This window comes from Mugil cephalus, chromosome 13, assembly GCF_022458985.1.
Source record: "Mugil cephalus isolate CIBA_MC_2020 chromosome 13, CIBA_Mcephalus_1.1, whole genome shotgun sequence".
NCBI classification, from domain to species: domain Eukaryota; kingdom Metazoa; phylum Chordata; class Actinopteri; order Mugiliformes; family Mugilidae; genus Mugil; species Mugil cephalus.
In genome coordinates, this window is record NC_061782.1 from 16,283,924 (window position 1) to 16,310,065 (window position 26,142).

General features: G+C 42.9%; 1 protein-coding gene across 2 annotated transcripts; it reads right to left on the reverse strand.

Moving 5' to 3' along the window:
- Positions 1-1,834: 1,834 nt before the first annotated feature.
- On the reverse strand, positions 1,835-21,508 carry mgmt (O-6-methylguanine-DNA methyltransferase). Of its 2 annotated transcripts, none has more exons than XM_047604117.1 (5): positions 21,384-21,508; positions 18,889-19,037; positions 9,891-10,051; positions 5,377-5,516; positions 1,835-2,666 (listed from the first exon to the last, which is right to left on the reverse strand). In XM_047604117.1, the coding sequence occupies exons 1-5, from the start codon at positions 21,411-21,413 to the stop codon at positions 2,538-2,540; spliced, it is 609 nt and encodes a 202-aa protein (XP_047460073.1). In that variant the 5' UTR covers positions 21,414-21,508; the 3' UTR covers positions 1,835-2,537. The 2 variants fall into 2 exon arrangements, with proteins under 2 accessions (XP_047460073.1, XP_047460074.1); XM_047604118.1 differs by having other exon boundaries at positions 18,889-19,034; positions 21,384-21,493.
- Positions 21,509-26,142: the final 4,634 nt, after the last annotated feature.

Consider the following 26,142-nt stretch of genomic DNA (forward strand, 5'->3'; position numbering starts at 1 on the left):
CCAGGTCAGAACCCGGCGCTAAAGCTACGGATGCCACCAACCGTATCCCCGCTCTTTCTGGGGCTGAAATGAGTGTGTGTCGTACGTGTGTGTGTGTGTGTGTGTGTGTGTGTGTGTGTGTGTGTGTGTGTGTGTGTGTGTGTGTGTGTGTGTGTGTGAGAGAGAGAGAGAGAGAAAGAGAGAGAGAGTGTGTGTGTGTGAGGGGGTTAATAAATGTTGAATCAAACGCCGCACGAGACACTCACACTCCTTAAGGGTTGCCCATTAGCGGTGTGTGGGTGCATGGGGAGTTTATCAGTGTCTGGGTGATTTATGAAGTCAGACTCAATATCATCCACTTCACCCACACACATATGGACATACACATGTGCGCACACCAACATGCGTGGCCACATGCTCGCACGCACGCACGCGCACGCACGTGCACTTCCTCCCTCTCTCTCTCTCTCTCTCTCTCTGTTTCTCCCTGAAATGGAGGCAGATATTAGGCCAAAATTAAAGGTTTCACAGAGATTAACAGTGCGGATGATGAGATCGTCTCAGCCTCTTTTAATCTAATTCCTTTTTATCTCTGAGCCAGCGTGATATGAATGTGGCGCGCGTACTGAAAACACAACAAAATAATGCAGACGCGACACTATCACTGCAACCGATACTGACGAGCAGTAAGAAAGTTTAAAAAAAAAAATAAAAAGAAGAAAGAAAGAAAAGAGGAAGGTGTGAATTATTTTTAAAGACACTCCTCAGGTACAAATTACACGGCCAATTACTGGCAGCTCGTCTGAGGCTTTGATGCCGGACTTGTTTTTCCCCCCCAACATCAACTGCGGCGCCGCGCAGACATCAGTATCTCTGGTTGCTAAATTCGTAGCATTCCATAGAATTTACTTAGCCACAAGCAAAAAAGGAGGGTGCTTACAGTGCACTTCAGAGTGCGCCTGGCTTAAATGGGACCCCTTGTGGCTGTGTCACAGCTCCCTTCGTTAGGGGGCTGACTGTAGCCTGTAGTCACCACAGGCATCATTAGCCCTCTGTGAAACCACAGACTGAGTCTCATTCTTCATCTGCCTGTCTGCTGCCTCAACATTTACGCTGCGATGGTGCTCCAATGGCAGAATAAGTGAGTCCAGCAGCACGGCAAGACAGCCACACGGAGCCGATCGGATAAGAAATTCAAACATGCAGCAAAGTTCAAATGTATTCAGCGAGCGGGCCACTTGAATTGGTTCTGTAAAGGTTAGAGCCGAGGTTATTTTTGGAGGGAGGATTATTAGGCTACCTGGGCCGAACAGAAGAGGAATAACTATGGGCAAGTAAGGGTCACTGTGGAGCCGCACCGGAGAGTGAGGTGAATCAAGAATTTAGGAGGGGAAAGACTAAACTGTCATTCTTAGAAGAGACCATCATGAGGAAACGTGGAAAATAAAAACGCAGGACGCATTCAATTAAAGTAGATGATTTTTTTTCCTTTTTCTTTTTTTCCTCTAAACACACTCCATCGCTGCTGCCCTCTCCATAAGGTCTTTTTAGGAAAGAATAATTTATCCCAAAGGGATTAAACGGGGCTGTGATGAAAATAAAACAACATATAAACATTTAAATTACAGATTAAATGTGCAGGATGAATTCAAGGTTGAAATGTTGATTTCTGTTTCCCGTTCTGTACTGCCCTCTAATGGAAAACACCACTCAGAAATAAAAAAGAGCTCTGACATACAGGGAGCTGCAGCAAGGAGAGAGACATACAGCATAATTAATTATGAGCTGAGCTCAGTGAATGATATACGAAATCAGTTCTTAAATTAAATACAATTAAAATGATGAAAAGCCAGGGTTTGTCATTTTGAGATGTTTTTATTTAAATATGTCAATTGCAACAAAAGTGTGGTATATAATGCATAAGACGTCTCCTCTCAAGGTAGATTATAAGGCGAGTGCAAACAATGAGATCTAAATGAAGACAAAACAAATGCCTCACTACAAAGCTTTGTAGCCGTAAAACTCAGAGCCTTTATCACTGGATGTTGAACAAAGCATTCACTTGGCAGGAAATTAAAAAACCAACGAGAGGTACAAAGACTAATTCTGCTTAGGAAAAAAACAACAACAACAACAATGCAAGAGACATATTTTTAAGGGAATAATAATTCTTTAGAAAAACCATTCCAGCACTATCTGGCAAACGCAACGGAGACCCACGGGAGCATATGTTTGTAATTCCTACTGTTCTCTGTTTAAGTTATTTTTGTACATTCTAATTCTGCAACAACTCTGCATCGCATTAACCATGCAGCATCTCTATTCTTAGATTTTTTTTTTTTTTTTTTTTTAAAAAGCGGTATAAACTGAATATTTACAACTAACTCCAGTTGTTCCACGGTGTGTGCCAAGCACGCTAAACTTTATGGCCCTGTTTTGTGTTCTTTGAGAAAAAAACAAAAAAAATAATAATAATAAAATCCCCGGCCTCGTGTGTTAGTGTGCGTGCGTGTGTGTGTGTGTGTGCTGAATGAAGGACAGTTGGGCTCTGTCATGCTTTAGCCTTCCCCTCTCTGCCTCTCATGGGTGAGCAGCCATTGTTTGAGATGGTCGCCCTTGCCGCTCATGTACGGCCCACTCTGTCCACTGCTAGAAATGACTCTGTGACAGGGGATGAGGAGAGGAACCTGGCACACACACAGACACGGAGAGAGAGGAAGGCAACTCTGAGGAAATAAACCTGTGCAGTTTTTGGCAAATATTACGTGACATGACATCAACACGCAAACAGACTTTTAATATATATATATATTTTTTTTTCTTTCTTTTAATAACGAGTCACCATTAAATTTAAACCATAAATAAAACGACTGCTCATCGTCAGTGTACACATTTTAAACTTTAAAAATACAAAACCTCTTTCGAAAAACCGCTTTCTTTTTCTCACTTTGACATTTATTGTCACGGCAACAAAATAGTTCATAGTTGATAGCAGGTATGTATTATGTATGAAAGAATCTCTCGTTTACCACATAAACGACGTGACTTAAAAGTAACCAAGGTGCGGAGAATATGAACTGCACTTTCTTCTTCTTCTTTTTTTTTTTTTTGCCACTTTTTAAATTCACACGCCGCATGAAAACAAAGTGCCACACCAGAAGTGTCTGGTTTGATCCTGCACAAATCCACATTCAGGGTGATGGCTCAGTCTTTGGGTATAAATGTTTTTCACTCTTTAATAGTGAAAAGCAAAGAAGCAATCAAAAATTAATGGGCAAAAACACCAGCAGGATGAATATTCAATCGAGAGGGTGTCAACATTAAGATCTGATAACCCTGTGATCATTAAAAAGAGGAAGTCGGTGGAGCGTTTACTCTTGTTGCAGACGACTGCCAGGGGGGTCCCGAGTTCTTTGTAAACTAAATGGCTGGAGAAAGATTAAACAAGCAAGCCTAAAACACTTCGATCATTGTGCATTCAGAACGAGAAGAGTGGCAACGGTTGGAGAGGAACGCGGCAATTATTTCTTTTAAAATATCATTAATGTTGCCCTCATTTTGTTCCCGTTACGCTAAAGAGAAGCCCGGCCCGGCCGCGGCCGCACTGTGGCTACGCCTGCCCCGAGCTCATGTTTGCACGTCCAACCTTTTATATGAAAGTTGGACATGCGGCGTGTTTCACTTCAAATCCATCATTAAACCCGCTCCCATATCAACAGCAATAAAACTTTCCGAGCCCCAGATTAACCTTGCAGACAGAGAAATACTGCTCGAGTATTCGGATCAATACTGTTCCCCGGGTTTGGAGGGAGAGCAGGGTACCCTCAAGGCCTTCGAATCTGTCTCTTCACTTGTGGGGGGAAAAGAGCACTACACCAGGCTTATCAATACTCAAATCCTGGTGAAGAAGAAGTGCCACAGAGAGGCGAAGATCGATTGAGCACACTGAGCTTTTCACAGCTGAAGCCCGAGTGGAGCAGTGCTACTGACAAGTAATTGACACTGACAATCTGACTCTGGATCTGTATCAGGAGCTGAGGGCTCAAGCTCCCAGCCTCCCTGACGAAAGGAAAGAAATGTCTGTAAAACATGAGACTGAGAGGAATTATACAGCCATCCAGCAGCCATGCCATTGGCTAATGTAAGGCTTAAAGTATATAGAAAATCTAGTGCTGAGCATTAAAATCTCAAACCTGATGTTTTTTTTATCGTCTATTTGTGTTTACGTTACAAATTGATCGGCGCCTCATTATAAATGACTTTTTTCAATCACGGAACAGAATCGGAGGAGACAGCGCTGAGACGTAGGATGTGCGCGGTCTATTCCGCCGCACGTGCGAGGGAGAGCATCTCAACCGGCTGCATAGCTGAACGAGAAGTGCTCTCTGCCTCAGCGAGCACACCGGTGGTGCCCACAGCACTACATGGGCAGAGTTAAACAGGCTTTGATCAAAGGGTCTGATCAAAAGAAGACACACCACTTGCCCTCTAGCCCTCCATTTTGTACACAGTGGATTCATGGGCAAAATGATGCAGGCCAGGTTTCCTACAAGAACCGGAGATTTGCGGCGAGCATCTACAGTAAAGACTTGAGAGAACAGGAACAAAAGGTGTGGGCTTAAAATCGTGCTGTAGGTAGACTCTCGCTGTTCAGCCGCTCTCAGAGGGAGGCGTTTATTTCGCCATCGCACATATTCGAACACACCTACAGTGTGGATTGCATATCCTGCATCAGGGGAAACTTTTTTTTTCTTTCTTTTTTTTTAATGTATGTTATTGGAAACCACCGGCAGCGAGCGTTTTTTTCTCCAGGTACAGCTCGCTCTTCAAGAAAAAATGAGCGGATTCAATAAATCACGGCCTCTCATGTATTCTGGATGCTGGGTGATTATTTGATCGTATATGCTTAAATGTACGGAAATGTATGGATTACATATCGCATGTATAATAATGATTTCTATTTATTTATTTATTCATTCACTTTAACATTGGATTGCTGCATCCATTATTGATGCAAAGCCTTTAAATCAATTGCAGGTCATGTGGCTGTTACTCAAAATTACATTCAGGAATATTTAATCTGACAAACAATCGTTAATGATCATTTTCATTATGAAGTCATTGAATTATTATTTCCTCGATTAATCATTAAAAATTAAAGGGATTAATCAAGTGTCGCGTCGTGAAATGATTAACAGATGAATCAACTGATCATTACCGGTCTAAATTTAATAATCTCCCAAATTGATCGAATTTCTTGTGTGTGACCCATAAAAAAAACTGACTAATTATCGTTTAACTACAGACAGTTTTCAAATAAAAACAAATGCTTTCCCCGTCTGCCTGAATAAAGTAACTAAGACAGAAAGCCTGTCAATCAACGTCAGCCACACTCACCGGGTTCCTCCTCATGGCCCCTCCCACCGCCCGCACCGCTCTGGGGTTTCCCGCCATCTCGGCGAGGCGTTTGTACGAGACGGTCTCTCCGAACTTCACATCCTTCAGAAGTGTCTGCAGCACGCGGCTGGTGAACGCGTCTTCGCCGCGAAGCGGGGGGACAGAGAGGGAGAGCGGCAGACAGGAGAGGAGAACAGACAGTCCCTCATTAAATCAATCAAACTCAGACAGCCGACCGAGGCGCTGATGACACGGGGACCGTGCGCTTGTGAGATTATCGTTGTGTTTTGAATTAAAATGTGAAGTTTCAGACATTTTGATCCACTTAACAAATGCTGGGAGAACTCCTAAGTAATCCACAAGCAGCACGATTCCCTCTTCATTCCTGCACGGTGCTCATTAAACAACTAAATACATAGAAGTCCCTCAATTTGACCTTAGGACTAGCATTAACATGCTACTGAAGCGGACGTGAGAAAATTATTCCTATGGCAGAAAAATCTAGGTTATGCTTTGAAAGGTCACAGCTAAAATTAAAAAAGTTCGCTCCTTCATTTAAAAGGATTAAGAGAGGCCAAAAAGACTGCAAATCTGCTCCAGATTTTTAATAATAATAATTTGAATGTTGCACACCATTTGTGGCAGTGGGATGACTTTGAGGTTAATCAGACCAATTTGTCCTTTTAATTGCTTTCTATTCAGAGTAGATTCATTATATCATCTTCACTTAAATGGCGGAATTCTTCAAATCATCCGCAGCTTAACCGACCACATTAACGGCTCTGATTTCATTAGCACTTTAGCGGTAGCATTATCTTTTTTATGGATTACCAGGCAGTGACTGAGAGGCATGTTTGTCTTGCTGTGATTGCTAAAGAAAAGGGGAAAGTATTTGAAGCGTCTCGAAACCTTAAGACACCGCGATGCGCTGAGCCTGTGTAGCGGGCGAAAAACACTCTTTTTTTTTCTTTTTTTTTTCGCGCACAGAGAACAAGATGGGGAACAATAGTCTCGTTATCAAGAGGGGGTGAGATTCTTCTAGTATATACATGTACTCAGTCATGAAAATTCAATTAGTGATCTCCCATTCTCTCTCATTTATATGGTCTAAGAGAGCACATGACAAGTGATCTATGTGAAATCCCTCTAAATTGGCATTGTGTGAAAACATGTCACACCCCTGTCTCTCTTCTACAGAGTGAACATCCTTTGCTCCCCAGGCTCCCTCGCTACCTTATAGTCACTCTCTGCTACACAAAGCCACGCGAACAAGGCAATTTGCCTAAACTGGGGGGAATAAGTGTAAAACCTAAAGGGGATACATTTGATTGATGCGCACCCATGTGAGTTCTTTGTCTTGAACAAGGCCCGTAGGTACTGTTTAATAATTTTTCAGGTAATAATCACGCTGTCAACGAGATGACGGGCTCTTACGCAGACAGACTTAATGTTATGAGGAGATAAGATACACCCCTGAAATTTCTTTTATGCGTCGCTCTCCCTCATAAAGCCCGGATTTGGCCTCGCGACGTGCGTCGTTCATATTGATATCGCTTTGTCACTGGTGGGTACATGACAACTTGCCCAGACTTGGGCTACGACAAATCCCCGTTGATGCGAACGTTATTGACAAACAACCCGAAGTCACACCAGCAGACGCCGCTGAGCACTTTTGCCTACAAACAGACCGAGCAACAAGCGGTGGCTCTGTTTACACCTTTTACAAATCCTCAGCAGCTGTTTCTGCTGGAAGCGCCCGCATCTCCGACGGGTTTCCCGGACAAAAACAAGTGTCTGCGCTGTTACCTGCCGGCGCAGAGGTTAAAGAACTTTGCCCTCATCAGCGTCGGTGACAGAGACTTCATGTGGGTCAGTCGAGGTGACCGGCAATGATTTGGAGAGAGGTCCCCTAGCCCCATACTTCATAAAGAGCCTAATACGGTGTGTCTGGGGGTCAGGACCCTCTTTAGATCGGGGTGCAGCGATGTCAATTGTTTAAATAAAAGTTGAGAGGAACCACTTACATGTTTACAGACTCCCCATAATTATGTCACAGGTCATTACGTACCGCGGGGCCAGGTGATAGGGCCACTGCAGAGGCAGAGATAAATCGACCCCGGCGAAAATCGAACGCATCTAGTGATTATGAGGGTATTGACATATATGATGGATTCCCCCATAATTTTGTATATGAGAGCAATCTGAAAGCCAAAAAAGAAAAAAAAAAAAAACAATAAAGGGAATTCCATCAGGCGTGGTAATGATAGATTTGGAGAGATGACTTCCAGCTGACAGTCACCTCGTACATGGTTGCGAGAATAAAAAGACAATAGTGGAAATGCGGCTCCCTCATTATCCTTTGTGTCTAATGGGAGGGAAGACTTTGACTCCCAGTCAAAGTGTCTCTTGAGTCTTGAGGGATCCATACTTTTGAAGGCTGACGGGGTGCTGATGATTCTCTGATTATTCGATATTCTGAAAACGTTCATTTCCCTAATTCCTCTCCACATCACAGGGGCGAGCCCTGGTGAGTGTCTCATCTCGCCCTGCGCTGTGCACAGGGGGAGGTTCAGGCTCCTGCAGGAACACAGTCATTTGGGCTTTGAAGAGCGCCCTTCCCCCCCTTTGCCCGGCCCCCTCCCCGCACATTCCCTGTGCCGCTTACCGAGACTAAGATCCTCTCGTCTGTTACATATGGATGTATAATTAATGAGATAAGAATATGCGTCGTTTTAAGGGCCCACGTTGGCGCCTGTGTTTTTCTGGGGTGCACGCATTCGCGCGCTCGCCCGTTCCCCTTACCCCCGCCGACCGAACTTGCGTGTGATGTTGTGCATGACAATCAGTCAGACGGTATAGAAAACTGCACCTCGCATCTCCTTTCATGTCACCCCTGTGTCTCAGGTATAGCGTGACAGCTAATATGAAAAGTGGCTTGTTTTGTCAGAAATGTGTAAATAAACATGGCAACACTTCAAGTGAAGGTCACAACTCAATATTACATGACAAGTGCTGCGAGAGCGCTGTTGCGTTCAGGTTCTCCCACAAGATAACTGAGCAAACAAAAGTTGGTTGTCACAGATTGTAATGACCTGATTAAACTTGTGTTTTTTTTTTTTTGTGCTTTTTTTTTTTTTCCCAGGCAGGCAGCGGCTGCACGGATAGATTGAGCTGGAATTATTACAGCATGGAGAGGCAAAAACTAACCCTTAATAGTTGTGAATCAACAAGCAACGAAAAAAAAAAAAAAAATCAACCTTCTATTTTCCTGCCTCAAAAGACAAATACTCCTGATGCCTACATTTAACATTTTTATACAGGTATGGCCTATGGTTCTGACTACTGAGAGCAATCCAAGCCTAAATCCTGTATTTACGGAGCCCCAAAACAACAGGCGAGGGAGAGAGGTGGAACACAACACAATCACCTATTCAGATCAGGTACTAATGAAGAATTCCATCTATCCTGAAATTTAATTAAAACCCCAAAGACTTCAGATGAGATGCGATTTGAAAGAGCCTGGGGCTGGTACACAAGCACTTGGTGGCGAAGGGAATCACACTGAAAGTTGATATCGTAATTGGTCCTGATGTATTTCTGCATTGCCTTTGCGGGAGCGTGGGACTCATAGCTGTATACAGGGTCTCGATGGAGTACCTGCTCATTGAAAATGCCATCACTCAAGCACTGCAGATCTGCATGAAATTAGAGAGCAACTAAGGCCTGATTGCAGGGGAAGACAGGCACAATTGTTAAATGCATATATTAGAGTTATTTTTCTCCTTCTGTGTAGGTGTGCTTCGGGGTCTAAATGAGCACTTCTGGAAATCTGTAAGTTAAAATGCGAGGAGCGTCTCCGCGCGACAAAGAAATCGCCCGTAATTGTTTTGAAAAGCGGCACGGATTTATGATTTCAAAAATGAGTCGTCAGGCTAAATATTGTTTGTTTCCTCGAAACAAAAACAACAGAAATAATCAATTCCGCTTTTTTTTTTCTTTTTTTTCTCTCCTTTTTCTTTCCCCTCCTCAGCGCCCTCAATCATTCACTCTGCGGTCACAACCGCCGGCTGAAAGGACACTAATTGTCCATTTTTGGGTCGCTTTCACTTTAATCGCCCTCTGTGTCTGGTCAAGCCAACAATAAGCTCATTCAAACTTTACCACCATTCACATGTTCTCATTAAAAAAAAAAAAAAAAAAAAGCAAAAAAAAAAGCTTCCTGTCTGAAAATGTCAAGAGTGGAATTCGATCAGTTTCAAAGAATGTGCCAAGAATCATGGAAAAGCTTGCCAAGACTAACACGCGTGGTAAGAGCTGCCACAGATTACTGAACCAAGTTACAGCTCTGTGTTCTGTTCTCTCTCCTTCACTCAGCCACTCTCACCCTCTCTCCCTCAGCCATAAAATACTTCATTATAACACAGTGAGCCAGTGAGTGTAAGTGATGTAACTGACAATTAAGAGTGAAAGCCTGATCCCAGTCATGGCTCTGCAAATATTTATCCATGACAGACCTCCTTGCAGGGCGGGGTGGTGAAAGGCAGGGAGCGGGAGACTCCCAGCGGTCTGCGGCTCACTGAAGTACGCCTGGAGCCATTCGACGCAGCGCTGCAACTCGGGGCTCGTTTCTGCCGGGCTATCGTTGACCACACAGCTCAGGGGGGCCTCGCTGCTCCTGTGAGGGATATAAGGCGGGACGGGGAGGTGAGGCGGAGATCAGAGGAGCAGTCGCAACGCCCGATTTTCGGTCTGCGCGGCGCTAAAATATGTCACGAGAGTGTAATAACATATTCGCGGGTGACACAGATGACATAATTCGCTGAGTGAAACCAAAGTTGTTAATCAAGACGTGCTTAAATTCTGAAGCTGTTGCAATTCGGGCTCCGGTCGTTTTTTCGGCGAGGAGAAATATCAGAGCAGTGAAAGACAGAATGAAGCCCGAGAAAACAGAAAGACAGTAATCCAGACATTTGTTACGGTATATATTTACACTGCCTTAGAATATGAAGGAAAACCCCTCTCAGGTCCTGACTAACGGTGCGAACAGTTTATTTCAAACCACTCGAAGGGAGCGAAAACAGCTTCCTAAAAATAAAGTTTTCAGAAAAAAGTTGAGAGCGCCGCGTTAACAACGGTTTCAACTCTGCTCGGGTTTAGTTTATAGTTCATGACAAGAATAAATGGATTTTTTTGGCCGGAGCGATGCTGGCCGGCTAAGCGCTGCACTTGGACGTGCATCTTAGCATGAGTAGCTGCTTGGAGGAATTTGCCGATGGTTGAGTTGGCATCACTTAACAGCTGAATTTCTCTGTGCTGCTGACCACCCCCCAGGTCAATGCAAGCAGACTGACCCATATTTGACACTTAAAGACCCTACTGGGAAGGTCCTCTCTTAGCATGTGCATTACTCCAAAGTGGACCTCAAGCTGTGTTGTGGATCTAAAGCAGGCCGCCAATTCCATTAGCTGGTGTACACGACTTATAAATAAATAATATCACCATTTAAGTGCCTCTTTTTCAAAATTGGCTTATCCTGTAAGGTATTAATAATAGACATTTACTTTGTTAAACACACGGACCGTCTCTCTCCTGCCCGCCGTAGCAACACGGCCCTAAAGTGTTTTTACACTTCTGCAGGTCACAGTTTGAGCAGCGTTTTATATTGGACATGTGAAGCTGAGGTTTACTGGAGTGTTATGACTGATCAGGTCAGTTTTCAGAGAACCACTCCTGCCTGCTAGTTTGTGGCCGTGTGATGAAAATCTCCTGGGTGCCGTTTAACAGTGGGTGTAAATACTGTAAAAGGTGTAAATACTCTCATTTCTAAATAAACCGCACAGCAGTTTATAGTTGAGTGGTGAAAACTCGGAAACCCACCAGCGGGTTCTGTGCCGAGACCCGCTCAAACAATGGCCATGGCTCATGGCAATCTCTGTCGGCATGGGTGAGTGCCCAGCCAGCCCCTACTTGTCATTGTCTCTCCTTTCTATCCCTCCCTCCCTCCACCCCCACCCCCCACCCCCCCTCCCTCTCTCTATTTCTCTATCCTCCCACTCCAGCTCTTTTGGCTCCCCACCACCGACACCCCGACACACACCCACCATCCCCCCACCTCCCTCTCTCTCTCTCAGCAAGGATCTTCAGGCCACTGTTCCCTCTCTGCACCCTCACCCCCCCCCCACCCCCCCGTTTGCCCTCCACCTCCAACACGCATCCTCCCACCACCACCTCCCCCTTTACCCCCTCCACACCCCCTCTTTCTCTCTGAGAGGATGTTCCAGCCGCTGCACACTGACAGCTCGGGGATATTGTGTGTGGAAATGTTCCTGTTGGACCCGCAGGCCCTTACAATCTACCGGACAAAGGCTAGAGCACCTTTGCTTAAGGCTTGGCACCTTTGACCTCCAGCTCACACTTCAGACTTGTCACCGTGGCTAATTTTCCTCTCCCCTCAGCTTATGGATGCGCCCGCTTTAAAGGTGTTTGAGTGATACAACATTGACAGTAGTAAAAGTTAATGCAATGCAGTACATGTTATGGCTGGTAAACAACAGCGAAATAAATAAATAAAAGGGGAACAACATCAGTCGAGCTGAAGTCTGTCACCTCTAGGTGCAATGGGGGATTGTTTTTAAAGAGCATGTGGGCAGTGGAGATGTAGCTCCTGCGCTGGCAACATTTCCAGTCGCTTCAGTGAATCAAAAATCAAGCAGCATCATATGATCTTTGCAGAGTCCAGAGTCTGGTAGTACATTAGAAACCGTGCCCTTCAAACGAGAGATTAGAGATGTGTAATAAATGTCGGGCTAATTACAAAGAAACTCTCAAAGGAGGAACAATCCTTATACTGTACTAAAGTAACCGCCATCCCCTCCATGAAAACCAAGAATTATAATTAGCAGCGATCATAAAGAGTGTTTCAATGACTGTAGCGAGTGTGTTTAAGTTTGAACAAACAATTCAAATTAGGTTAAAGGAGAGCGCTTCCTTTATTATCTTTTGACGACATAAATCATATTTCTTCATTGTCCTTCAGCCATTTACTATTTCATCACAGGTGAGGAAATAAGAAACTAATTCCAAACTAGCCATGGATCTGCTGCACTAAAAAGAATATTTCCCTTGATAGAAGATTGTGATTTGAGAAATTTTCTAATATTGTGCTCCTGTCACAATCAATTTCCAATTACCATAAATCATTGTTGCGTAAAGTGGGAGTCATTTGGAGTTCTACCTATTTTCCAACTCTAATATAAAGAATGAATTGAGCATTTATATAATGTTGGAGGTTATTTCATTCATCCGGGAAGAAACAATCAAAGGAGACAAAGGGAAAAAAAGGAAAAAAAAGGAACAGAAGACATTAAATTCGTCCATTTCCTTTGGCATATTCGGTATCTCCAGTTGCACAAGACTTCAGTGAGACTTTTTCTATCAGCTGCAGACGCAAGAATGAAACAGGTTAACCACAGGATCTAATTGAAAGGAATCTGGCGAAGGGTGTAATGGTATATTGCACAAAAAGGGGAAAAACTCAGAACTCATGCCTCCATCCCGTGAAGCGTGATGCCGCTCATCCTGACTCGATCGGCTGTCACTTTTGACACAGCCTGCCAGAGTTCTCCTTCACCGATCATGGGTAACATGGCGGGTCAGAGGATGAAATAGAAAAGGCCAAGAGCAGTCCAATATTTTCCTCAGCCTTATAGCCGCAGATACTTAACTCAGAGACGTCAAAGACTCAAGAGAGCATGAAAAAAGCCTAAAATGACTGTCTAAAAAGGGAAAAAAATACAGCATGTCTCTATGAATGTCAAGATCCTGATGGTCTCTGAGCCAAAGGCTGTGATACAATTGTAAGCCACTTGCTCAATGCGGCTCGTTCAACCATTTGAAGATCATTCAGATGCCTATCTAGCGACTGCAGCACTAAAGTCGAGAGGTTTTGGAGTGGTAAGCTGTGAGGAATGCTTCCTGTTCTGTAGGCGGGGAGGAGGGGGGAATGGGAAGGGGCTGAGGGGGGGGGGGTGCACGTTTTGTGCTCGGCTGTTTCAAAATAAAAACAACTGAGCCGGATAAACTGCTCTCTTGATATCCAGCAACTCTTATTAGTGAATGTCCGCCGAAGAGGCCGCAGCACTCAATCCAATACATAAAGGTGGTGGTAAAATACTGCAGAGTAGGCAACAAAGCACACAACAATTAGGTCTTCTCCCAACTGGCTAGCCACAGGAGTCAGTGAAGGCATGTATTACCAGAGCCTTAACTCTTACTCCATTATGTAGTGTATCCACACCCCGACGCAGCAATGTTTATCTACAACAGACTACTGAGCAGTTTCAAATAGCGTTTTTAGCCTCTATTCTCAAGTGCCACAGTAAGAGATTCCAATTACCCGAATGGTAAGGAGCCAGTGAGGGAGGCATAAAGTACATTAGGGATCCCCTGTAACTGCAGGGACCTTTTAGAGCCTCAACTGAAGAGGGCCGAGAGACTGGGGGGACAGTGACCCTGCATGGATAGCCTCTGTCAAAATTTGACCACGTCAAGCACAAAGGCATTATGGGAATCCAGTGTCACCAAGTCCTAATTACTGTCTGTGTTCAGAGCAAATTACTGCCTTGTTCCTCTGATTAGCGAGGAGGCTAATCTTCACCTGTGTACGCCAGCACTGCTGAGGGCCCTTGAGTGTTAGCGCTTCGTCTTCTGTAATTTATTTTTAAATCAGTGCCCGCTCCCAAGAGTTTTGAGTGTTTTGTTGTGAACCGCTTACCATGATCCCCACCACCGCCCCCTCACCCCTAAATCCTTGACTAAATCCTTGTTTGGTGCCGCAGGAAGATAAGCAAGAACAACACTTGGGCATAATTGACTCGTACTCCTCTCCAAGATGTCAGAGCGGAATCATCTCTCTGCATATTGCCTTAATATGTCACACACTGTACACTTCTGCATGTTGCAGATATAGAATCCAATCAAGTTCTAAAACAAACTAGCACAACCCTCGCGCCGGCGAAAACTTCCCGGGCCGACAGCAGGGAAAGAGAAGAAAAAAAAGAAAAAGAAAAAAAAAAATCTTGCACAAGCTGCTTTTAGCTGCATGTCTACAGTGAGTGGTAACTCTCACTCGGCTCCCACCCTCACCCTGGAGGTTCCGCCGCGGAAACCACAACATTTGCAGATTTTTTATCTGAGCGAATGTCGGAGTCTCGTCTGTGTGGGGCGGTTTACAGGTAGTGTGTTACACAGGTGTTGGTTTACACAGGAAATGGCACATGCAGCCTGATTGGGACGGTCCCGGGAGACGGACGCATAAACATAGAGCACAGATGGGTCCAAGGGCCAGTGGGAGCAGCACCTTAATGAATACGCAGCTGAGTACTACACTTCACAACATGCAAAACAATATTCTAAGGCCGCAGTAAAAAATAGAACAAAAATCATCTGAATATCATTACGCGATGAATTATTCATGCCATTTCTAAAGGGACCACGTCAAAAACTCTCCCCCTTGCTTTATTGATGATTTCATTCAATATCTCAGCAGATCACGGTTTGTATGACAAAGCAGTTTAGTTCCGAATGTAAGCAGTTTATTTAGCACATAGCTTCGTCTATAAATATGTGCACGGCAAAATAGCAATTTAAACCGGTTCAAATTAACATGTTAATATAACAAGCGAGAGAGACAGATGGAGTAAGAGGAGGAAGAAATTATAGTAGAGGGAGGGGGGGTTTAAAAAAAAAAGAAAAAAAAGAAAAGTTGCTGTTATGGTTCCCGGTGTGTGAGCACATCATGTAAACAGGCCCCAAACAGGGAACACATTTACCATACTGCTATTCAGTGTGAACTAGGACATTGATTCACAACACTACATGAGTGTGAGAAAAACGATAAATGCATCACCTCAGATATTTCACACTAGCGTTGGTAGTGTGTAAAAGCTGTTGTGACAGCTTGGGTATTAGGGCTAGATAGATGGAAAATGTCTGGCTGCTTATGAATGCCAATGCGACTGGGGTGACGGGTTTGACACAAAAACACTCCACCTCAGAACAATTAGGCTGTTCTCAGGCCCCATCCAGTGTTGTCAGTGATAATGGAAAGCTGTGAGGATAACTGGTGATAAATAGACTTTAACACCCTCCTCCTTAAGAGCAATGCAGTCCTGCAGTCCTCTCATATGCTTAACTAATCATGACCATGGCCGGCAAATTCATACAAAAGACTAATTACTGTTGTACTTCACTTCAGTCTCAAAGGCCTCTTATATAAGGACTTGGGGGTTCTCCTGCCTCTTTTCTCCCCTTGATGGGTATTTTTTTTTTACAAGTAGGCCTCATGCTAGACAAAAGCGTTTAAAAATTGGTGATTGCTTTCATCCGCTTTAATTACATTCAGAAATGGCATTTCTGCCACATAATACACCCCTATTGTTTCAGAATTATCTGGCTTGGGGAGTAAAATCTACAATATTTGACGATGCTCCCGAGCTAAATCGCCTCTTGAAATTGAAATATGCTGGCGAAATACAAAATAAAAAGCCAGCCTTTGCTGCTGATATACTGGAAGCTCCTTGGCTTTCTGCAGAATGCTATTATTATGCATATCCAGGTAGAAAGTTAATTAACCCAAAGCTTAAGCTAATTATGGTAGCAGAATGCTATCAACCAAACGCTTTCAGTCAGACAGCTGTCCAGAATTTCATTTGCTAATCATTTGTCTTTTGCCGGAGCATATGGTACATTTCCCCGCTATCACAGCAACAACAAACAGATGAAAATCATTAACTAAAAACAATGTGCAATGTGAAAAATCAGACACAGATTTATAAGGCTTTGTGTCAGAGGAAAAAAGGGGGGGATTTATGGCCTGGGAAATATAATGATAATTTTTGGTTTTAGCCACTTAGGATTTTAGGCAGATCACGTGAGCCAAGTGTGCTGGGAATTCAGATGCACAAATATATTGTTTATATCTATATGCAAATGAGACAGAATGTTTATCCGTGTAAAATTAATTACAAATTTTCTATAGGAGCGTATGCAAAGAGCTCGTTCTGAACAATTTTTTTTAGCTTCTAGCACATTTTGCGCCTGCTTTTACCAACACAATATTTTTATGTTGTTAAAAGTAGAAATCCCTCAGCTCAGAATTAAATCAATTATTTTCCAAGAAATGCTTCATGCATTATTTTTTTTTTTTTCTCTTTTCATAAAAACACATCATACTGGCTGTTAAAGGGTGATTGATATCAGCATTGCCTTGCGACATTATCAGGCAATAAAGGCTACTCAGGTTCTAATGCAACATGTCATACACAGGCTCCTGTAGTACATTTCTATTGAGGACCTCACAAGCTAAATTGCTTTTTTCCTGCTCCCCCACATCTCAGCCAGCTTGACAGACAAATTGATCAAAGCATTGTAAAATAATATGCTCACAAAATGTCTCGGGGCAGGAGTCCAGCCCTTTTTTTTCATTTTTCACCCTAATAAAAAAGTGCTCTATGATTTCCTCTGTATTATGTGTCTGTGCTCTGTGTGAAAGAGGCAAGAAGCATCATATTTCAGATAATAGTAATCTCCTGTAAACAAAATGCGTATCATTTTTCTGCGAACGCTGAGGCCATGCTAAAAACTAAAGGGGGGAAAAACTGGTTAACAGGGAGGCTGGTGCGTAGGGCCCCAACAGGGGTTGTTGAGATGTAATGAATTTGTTCATCTGATGGTGCCTTCAGGGCTGTCGTTAGACTGGCAGAGGAGGTTGATTTCAGGAAATGTTCCTAAGATCAGTTAGGAAGCAAAAGGGGCTTGAGACGTTTCTATTAGAAAGAGCTGACGGTCATGGTGTGTAAGCAATACTTCAAGGGCGTTTATGTAGCAATAATGGCATTTATCAATAACTATCTATCAATGCCACAACTGCTTTTGTTGCGGCGCAGGCTGTTCAACACCAACCAATACTGAACGCGAAGAACACAGAGGGCAAACGCGTTCGCGTGAGCCTTCAAAGCTGCTGCTCGCTCTCAGATGTCTGCTGTAGGTCTCCCTTCACGTTTTGCATGGACGTTATCTATTTCCCTTATCCAAAATACGCTCCTAGAGATCATTTATCACACTGACTTCCTAAGCCCGGCACCACACCACATCCGAAGCTGGAAAGAGCCTTGTTTAGTATGTCATAAATAAATCAATGGAAATGGCTGATCTGAACTATTACTGCTACAGGCGGGCTTTTGTGAGATCTACATGTAAAGCCCGTTGCGAAGATAAGCCTGTATTTTGTCACTTTATCTCGCCTCCCTTAATGCCTGTTTACATTGCGTTGCTCCATATATCTGAGGTGGCTCTACTTCCCCTGTCCTGTGGCAACAACAGCATATTCAACTGGTCGCGATAAAAATCGAAACATTTTTGCTAATGACTTCTTGCTCACACCTTCGAGAACGTACAGACGGCGGCGTGATAGGAGCTTCACTTATGACCGACATAGCAAATGATATTAAACTGAGAAATGATCTAGTGATGCGAATCATTAAATTCATTTGCATATTCCTACTGAACCCGAACACACAAATTAAACCCTGTTCACAAGGAGACGGAGAAAGGTGCTTGCGCATGGTTACAGGACATCTTCCATAATCAAAATTCCATATTATTAATTTTCTCACTTCAACTCATTAACAACAAGTGGAATGTTTTTACTGCTTGATGAATTTTGGGAAATAGCAGACAGTGGAGGAAGGAAACACATGTTGAGGTGTAATATACAAGGTCATTAATGGGTTTCCATAAATTAGAATTTGAACATACATTTTCAAAAGGATAACTTCCTATCCGGGCGCATGTGGAAATGGTTTAATTTCCCAAACCATTCAAGTTTATCAAATGCGAATCCGCGACACATGGATATTTAATTTCAATCTAATCAAAACTAATCTGAGATGTAGGATGTGGACCTGTAAAAATGAGGATTAAGTACTCATTAATGCCGACTTTAATCAGCGTCGATCGCTTCAGTAAGACAGTCGACATTCTGACAATTTTGAGGGATGGGCAGGCCACGAAACGCAATCACATATTACATTTCTGGGTGTCAGTTGACACTCAAAGCGACTGCATGCAACCAGACGGAAACATAAATAAACAGGAGAGAACAGTCCGTGCTCCCCGTGGCCTTCACTGACCCTACAGACATCAGTTCTAATCAACTCCCTTGTGGGTAATAAACAAGTTATTTTTCTGAAATTTCAAATATAGTGCAGGAAGAATCACAACCACATGCCATCAGAAATCTAATTTCAAGCCCAACTGTATTCTAGTGCCCCTCATATTTCTAGTGCCTGCTCATATTTGCCCAACTTTCTCCAGGATATTTCTTGTGGGATCTACAAAAATGCCCTGCTTCCAATGAGGAATGGTGGCACTCCATCACAGGAGTGGATTCTGTCTGCCTGTAAATTTCACACCTTTGTTTATCACGTCACCAGCCCGGCTGTTGTACAGTACCTTTCAGCAGGTGCGACATCCATTAGGATCTGGATGGTGTGCACACCATTCTCACATCCACTGACTTGGATCGTCCCCAGGGGGCTCAGCAATGAGATGGTCTTCTGAGTGCACTGGCTCTCCCTCTGCTTCTTCATCTTGCTGCCCTGCTGAGGAAGTACAAATTACACCGCGTTCATTGACATATTCATGTGGCAACTTTCACAATTTCCCACACATATTTGCATTGAATGATCTATTGAAAACCTAGCGGGCCACCAACGGAAGATGACTTACATATTTGAACACCTAGCCTCCAAACAATGTCATGATGTGACTTGATCCCTACATTACTATCCAATATTTCTTTTGTGCATGGAAAAGTATACGCCTATCTAACCAATAAATCGCCCATTTTTTCCCCTCTTTCTGTTCTATATATCACATAAATGAGAAAAACAATGCAGTCTGTTCCCTTGTCTGGTGGGGGATTCCCAAGATAGCTCGACATTATTTTCAATCCGTCATTTTTGGTTGATGGCCGGGATGTTTTTCTAGCATTAAATTTGTTCCTTAGGGTGCAACTCCGATGGGATTCTGGTTTCCAGCCCTTAACAACAGCAAAAACGTGCAGCTTTTCTGACGACTGAGATGGATACTGGCAATAACCAGACAGCAGTTCCTTTTTTATTTTTACTTTGAGGGAAGGAGAGATGATTGACTATGTTATATGTGAGTTTTTGAGAGATGGGGGTTATAATAAATAAAGGTCACATTGATTGTAAGAGTTTCAACCAAGGAAACCGTTCCTTCCTGGAACCTTGATCAGAAAAGTGTGAAGGGTATAAATTCAATATTTCACTCCTTCATTTTTAATAGCACGCGCCGTCATATTTTTTTTAACTCATATGTTATATATGCACATTAATTGCGACTCACGTAGAGCTGCACCTAATGATTGTTTTTTTTTATTATTAATCATTTCATCAATCTGTTGATTATTTTCTCAATTAATCATTTAGTCATTTACTCCTTTAAAGTGCCCATCAAAGTCTCCCAAGGTGATTTTCTTTAAATCAGATAAATCGGGGGTCTTGAGACACAGCAAATCTGAGGACTGCAGCAAATGTAACGCATGTAATTTGCAAATAAGATTATCAAACTAATGGCACGTTTTCAGCGGGTCGACTAATTGTTTTTCCACAGGCCTCGTATATCTACACACAGCAGATTCTGCACATCCTGATGAAGGGTTTCTTTTCGTATAGTGACGTTTTAAATATAAACAGAGGGATTACTTTTCTTTTTCTCTTAACACTGATCACATTCGGACTAGCTATATATCATCAAACCACAAACTAGAGAGGAAAATATTATTCACAACCGGCAAATATTGTGATAATTAATTTTTTTTTTCTCCCAGGAAATACTCAAATATTATCTTTTCTTTGTCTGGCGTGATGGTAAACTGAATTTTGGGAATCAATGAACTCTTCAGTCTGATGGGAAAACACACCGCACGGAGTGACAATTTATATATGATTCATCGATACTAAATAAATGAATAAATAAATCACCAGCTGCTACAACCAACAAAAACAACCAGGAAAATAAATCTCCACTGCTGATTGCAGGCTGCACTTTTAATTGAAGACAGGATACGTTTTATTTTTAGATTACCCCTCACTCCTCTTAACACACGCACCACACCAACACAACCACATCTGTCATGGTATGTGATCACAAATGCGTCTGCTTCAACTTTCTTGTTTCTACTCTTGCAGCTCTCACTGTATTCATCGGGGGTTTGCCTGAACTGACAATAAAGGCGAGAAATTTCTGAGCCAAACAATGGTACAGTGCACTTTGGATAAGCGCTGAACACACTGTCTGCCATTTAGCAAGCTGGTAATAGACTCATAGATAGAATAATGGAGTTTGGCAATAATGGCCTCGACTAATAGTCTGCGCTGATTAAAAATAATGCTATCATTGTTTGCTGTGCGCCGCTTTCGGTGCGGCAGACTAGTCTAAGTGACTGCTTGGATGTTTGGATGTTTACCCAGCTCTTCACGGTGAGGAACAACAAACAATAAGCAGCTTGTGTTGTTAAAAATCACTGGCAGCATCCTCACGCTCGTCAATCATTTGACTCGTTTCTCATTAGACTAGTTCCTGGTCAAACCTGCGTGATTAATGGAGCGGAGAGCGCGCCGTGACTGCGCAGGTGTGAAAATGCAACATGTGTCCTTGATGAGCTATTTTTTGATGGAGGAAATTAAAGCCGAACAGAAGACGAGACCTGCCGCCGTTGACGGAGTGAGTGTGCATCGCAGCACGAATTAAAACACGCCTTGTAGTATTAAGTTCACTTAAAGCGTGGGTAATATAAGCAGGGGGATTCGTACCGGAAGGCCCACGTAAACTTAAAACAAAAGATAGCCCTCCGTGGCGTACGTGTAAGGATACATTCTTAGCTGCGCGTTACACCTGCATTTGTTAGAGGAGGTTTTAACCTGCAAAGAGCTCGCGAGCCGCTTTTTCATCCGTACGGTGTCTGTACTTTGCCCACTCCTCTTCCCTCTGCAAAACAAGTGCCACAACAGAACTCTTCCTGTTTCTCCGGGCAGCGTGGTCGAGCCGGCCAATCACGGGACTCAAAAGTCCGCTCTCGCTCTGTAATTGGCCATCAGAAAGTCTTCGCTCCTCCCCCTGCCAGGGACAGACATGGTAGGGTTGTCTAATAGGTCTCAAGTTGGGATTTGGGGGGTCCTTCAGGGGGTCCCCAGTACACCGAAGACTAGTAATGGTAGTGATTTAGATATTTGATTTGCTTGATATTTTTACAGCAGGAAAAAATATGATAATGCATATTTTGAGCATTAATTTCAAACGCTGTTATCTTTCCAGCTGAGACATTTATCCAATTCTGTATCTCTAGTGACAGCTTCTCAGTGAGGTCTTTAGGGTCCCACGCATAATGTTTGTGAATAAAAAACACCTATGTGACTGCGCTAACCAATAACATCTTATGTATTACCAACTAATAAAGTCAGCATGTTATTATGAACAACACATGGGGTAGTACTCAATCCTTTTATTAGAGTTTTATGCAGTTTAAAGGGGAGGGAGTTGCCTTATGTTGCCTGGAGCAGTCATAGATTAAGTTGACTCATATATTCCTGTCATTATGACTAAGTGTGTGGCATCAGTCACGTAATTTTTTTTAAGTGTCTGTTGTCTTCTGCTGCTTTATTTTTATTTCTGTGCTGCCTTCAGCTCTCTGCATGCCTCCGTTTGGAATGTGTAGGCCGGCATGGGCCTGTGGCCCACACCCCATCTCAGCGGTAAGGGTGGGAGCGGGGGAGAAAACGCCACCCCTGCAGAGACCATTTTGAAATCTGTGAGGATTTCCGTGCCATCTGGACCCGCTGCCAGTCTGCCCCAGATAGTAAGGGTTGGCAACGGTACCCGACGGTGCAATATGGCTCTCTCTTTAATGAACTACTAACTGTCCCCCGTTTTAATTGATGTGACATTTGAGCCATTTATCTCTGACATTTCAATGAAGGATGATTCTCAGCCTTGCCATTTACTTTTTTGTGCTATTTTCTAAGAGTCATTTGCATTTTTCTGCTCTAAACCTGCTTTTTGTCTCTCATTAGCTAATTAGAGAGCAACATGCACAATTAATAAAAATGAACATAACCTAGTTTGATATAGGCTTGATGAGGGATAATCAGAAAATCACTGTTTTCTTAACATTCATCAAAAATGATGTGAAGGGCTACCTGTGGTAAAAGGTGACTTCGATAAAGCCTCGTAACCTTTACCCACATACCAACATGTAGCCTACAGTGTGGGACAACTTATGTTCCCAGCATGGGGAGAATCAAGCTCAATTAATCAGCATATGATTGCAGTAAGCAGCCCCCTCTGCTGGATCTTCTGAGCCATACTGTTTGAAATCATTCTAATGCTACAGTCAGTGCCCAGATACTTATCATATGTGGCAGTCACAGTGGATGTTTTCTGTTTGCGTTACTACGCTGACTAAAGAAATCCTTTAAATGTGCAATTTTAAAAATTATTTAAAGACATATTTAGCTTTTTGCACCACTGTTTATTCTGTTCTGATTTTACTTAGCACTTGCACATCAATGCGCATTTCACATTTTACTTGTGATGTCATATATACATATATATATATACATGTATACTGGATAGTGCAAATATTTTATTTTTAAAAACAGGAAATATTTCAGCCATTATGTGCTGAAATAAACAGCCTGGCGTGCCTGCGTGTGACATAACAACCTATACTAAAGGTTCCAGGCTCAATTGTTTTCCATAATGACATGTATTTTCAATCTTTTTAAGATATCCTTTAAAAACACGGCTCCGCTGGTGACGACTGTTCCTTTGATTGTGAGCGGCATCATTGCCAAGGTGTGGTGCCCTGTCTGTGTTGGCAGCCGGGCTGATATCTTTTGTTTGGGACTCAAAGAGCTCCTTTTCCTGTTCAGTTTCCCCCACTATTTTTGTTTGTGTGAGGTGTTGATGGACTTATACGTTGCACGGCTTCCTCTTAGTGTACAGCACCAGATGTTTGCGAGAATAACAACCCTAACCTTTTTTGACATAATGACAGAAATTGTTTATTAGCAGTTTTGTCCATCCGGTTAATGTATGATTGTCATGGCTCAGTCATATACTGCGTGCCTGTGTCTTGCTCTCTTTTCCTGTGTACGCAGTCTCGCTCTCATGTCGGCGTGGGAGGAGTTGAAGTCATTTATGATATCAGATATTCTCTAGGAGAGCAGGAAAGTCCTGACAGACTGAACAACCGCCATCCTCTCGCATAGTGGCGTGTGTGTGAGTGTGCATTTTAATCAGGAGGAATGGCTCTGTGGGCCTCACGTTGCACATTGAGGAGGCCCGGGTGTTCTCGTTGTGTATACCCAGTGTTACAGTAGATGTTATGTCTGTTCCTCTAAATCAAGCCATGAAGCAGGCTTGAAAAAGGCAACCTGTTATTTTGTCCTTTTTACTTTGACACTTTGTTATTGCGCTCCTCTCGAAAGAATTAGCCCGATCGTCACACTAGCAGTTCCACGTCCACGAAAGATGTGACAAAATTTCTCCGCACCCTCAAGTGCCCACTTATTTAGCGTGCCTGTGCGCCGCTGTCCCTCCATCTCTGATGTGATGTGGCTTCTCTATTTTACTGTTGACATAGTGCTATGAATGTCTGAGCATTTTGCAAATGAAGAGGCTTGAACTCCTGACAGGAGGTGTCGCCGGCACCATGACACACTGGCCCGCACATGCTGTGCGGCATAATGATGACATTAGGATCCAGTGATAATATCAGGACGCACTTCAGATAAATGACTGATAAACCAGGGGTTGTGCCTCTCGTATTACACGCTTGACAGAGCAGCTAATCAGTGTCCAAGTGACTGCTATTACATAAATCATGAGCTCGACTTTGATGCATATTCCATCGGTGTTCCCTATTCATCACGTCATCTGGGGGAGACTCTCTGGATGACTGGCTGCCGGGCCAACACACATTTTAAGAGCACATTATGTTTTCATTAGAATTTGATATGATCCATTCCAGTGTTGATTTGATTTTACGTGCTCGGGTCATTTGATAGGAAGCTACCAAGGAGAGGGAGTGTATTGTTACACTGCGTAAGCTGTTTCCTGTTACTCTTAGTGGCCGCATAGATTGTAAAAATGCTTGTAGAAAAAAAAACTGAAAAAAAAAAACGACACAGTTTCCTCATGTAATAATCAGATCTTGTAAAAAGTAAACAAATAAATATGTTTTTTTTATTTCTTGTATTTATGATGCTGAATTCACATTCTGGGCTCTATTAACAGAGCTGCCTTAAATTAAAGCTTTCGTCACGGAGGAATTCGAGCGGAGCGGCATTGTTTCATTTAGCAATAAAAATCTAAATGCGCTCAGAGATGAAGTTGGAAGGGATATGTGGGGTGTTGAAGTGAGTCACCATGTATGTTTTATTCTTCAGTATTGGGGTCAGAGGATGTGAAGGTGGGGGTGTTAATTTAATCCCCATTCTTACCCAGAGCATGGCCACACTCTCTAAGGAGCTTTATCTCTGACAACTGTGTCAAATTAGAGAGACCACGAGCCCCTCATAAAGAATATGTCTGTCAGACTACATTGTTCCTGGCCTCTGAAATATACGGCTGAGAGAGACAAAAATAGAAGATAACACCGTAGTCCCACAGTTGGACTTGAACATGATGAAATAATTTTCGAGCCATGTGATCCTGTCACTGAGACAAACCGCTAATAAAACTGATGCTCACGTATTATTCCGCACCGCTGTTCCCCATGCATTTCAACAAGCACAGTTCAAAGAGCCCGTACCTGCCCTGGCAACAGTGTTGATATTTGTGTGGTCTTTAAATATTTGATGACAATAAAACGCTTAAACAGAGTTATTTAGAAAACTTTATTGGGCATTAATTCATTGTAATTCAGCCTGGCCGTGTATAATTGATGGGAGTGTTACATTCCATTAGCCATGGTACATAACTCTAGGTCAGTCCACTCTAATAAGTGCCCGTCATTTATCTCCCTGGTATCATCCCTGTACCACAGTCAAACATGTAAAACAACTCTTAATGTTCTCCCTAGTCCCCTATGGGTGTTTCTCCCTGTTATCATCATTGCCTCTATTCTAGGGGGACTTCCTCTGGAGACAACATTTTCATAGACCTTTGACCTAAACCATATTTTCCATTTGAATGGTCTGACTAGTGAATATTTACAAGCATGTTTAATGTATAATAGATCTCATCTGTGGGTATCAGGAGCCATTTTCTGCTCAGTCAGGTTCTGGTGTTGGCCTTGGCCTCTTGCTTGAGGTAATATTGACCCCTCTTAAAAACAAAATGACCTGTGCCTCATTTAGGCCAAGTAGTATGCATACGTATTGCACAAGTCCTTAGGGCATACATGTTTATAACAAGGAAAAGCTAGCGGTCTCGAATGTAAACATCTTAGCACTGTAATATTATTGTATCAGTAAAGTCCCAGAAGGTGGTAGATTTAATAATGTGGGTGGATTATATAAGAGAGAGAAATAAAGCAGTAATTTGAAATTGTTTGGGGACCTTTTGTGTCAATGGTTATGGAGGCTAAGGGACAACTCCGTTCCCTCAGGCCACTGTTAAAAAGGCAATGACTTTTCTTGTACATGCACAGCATTTTGGAATCTACATGCATTACTA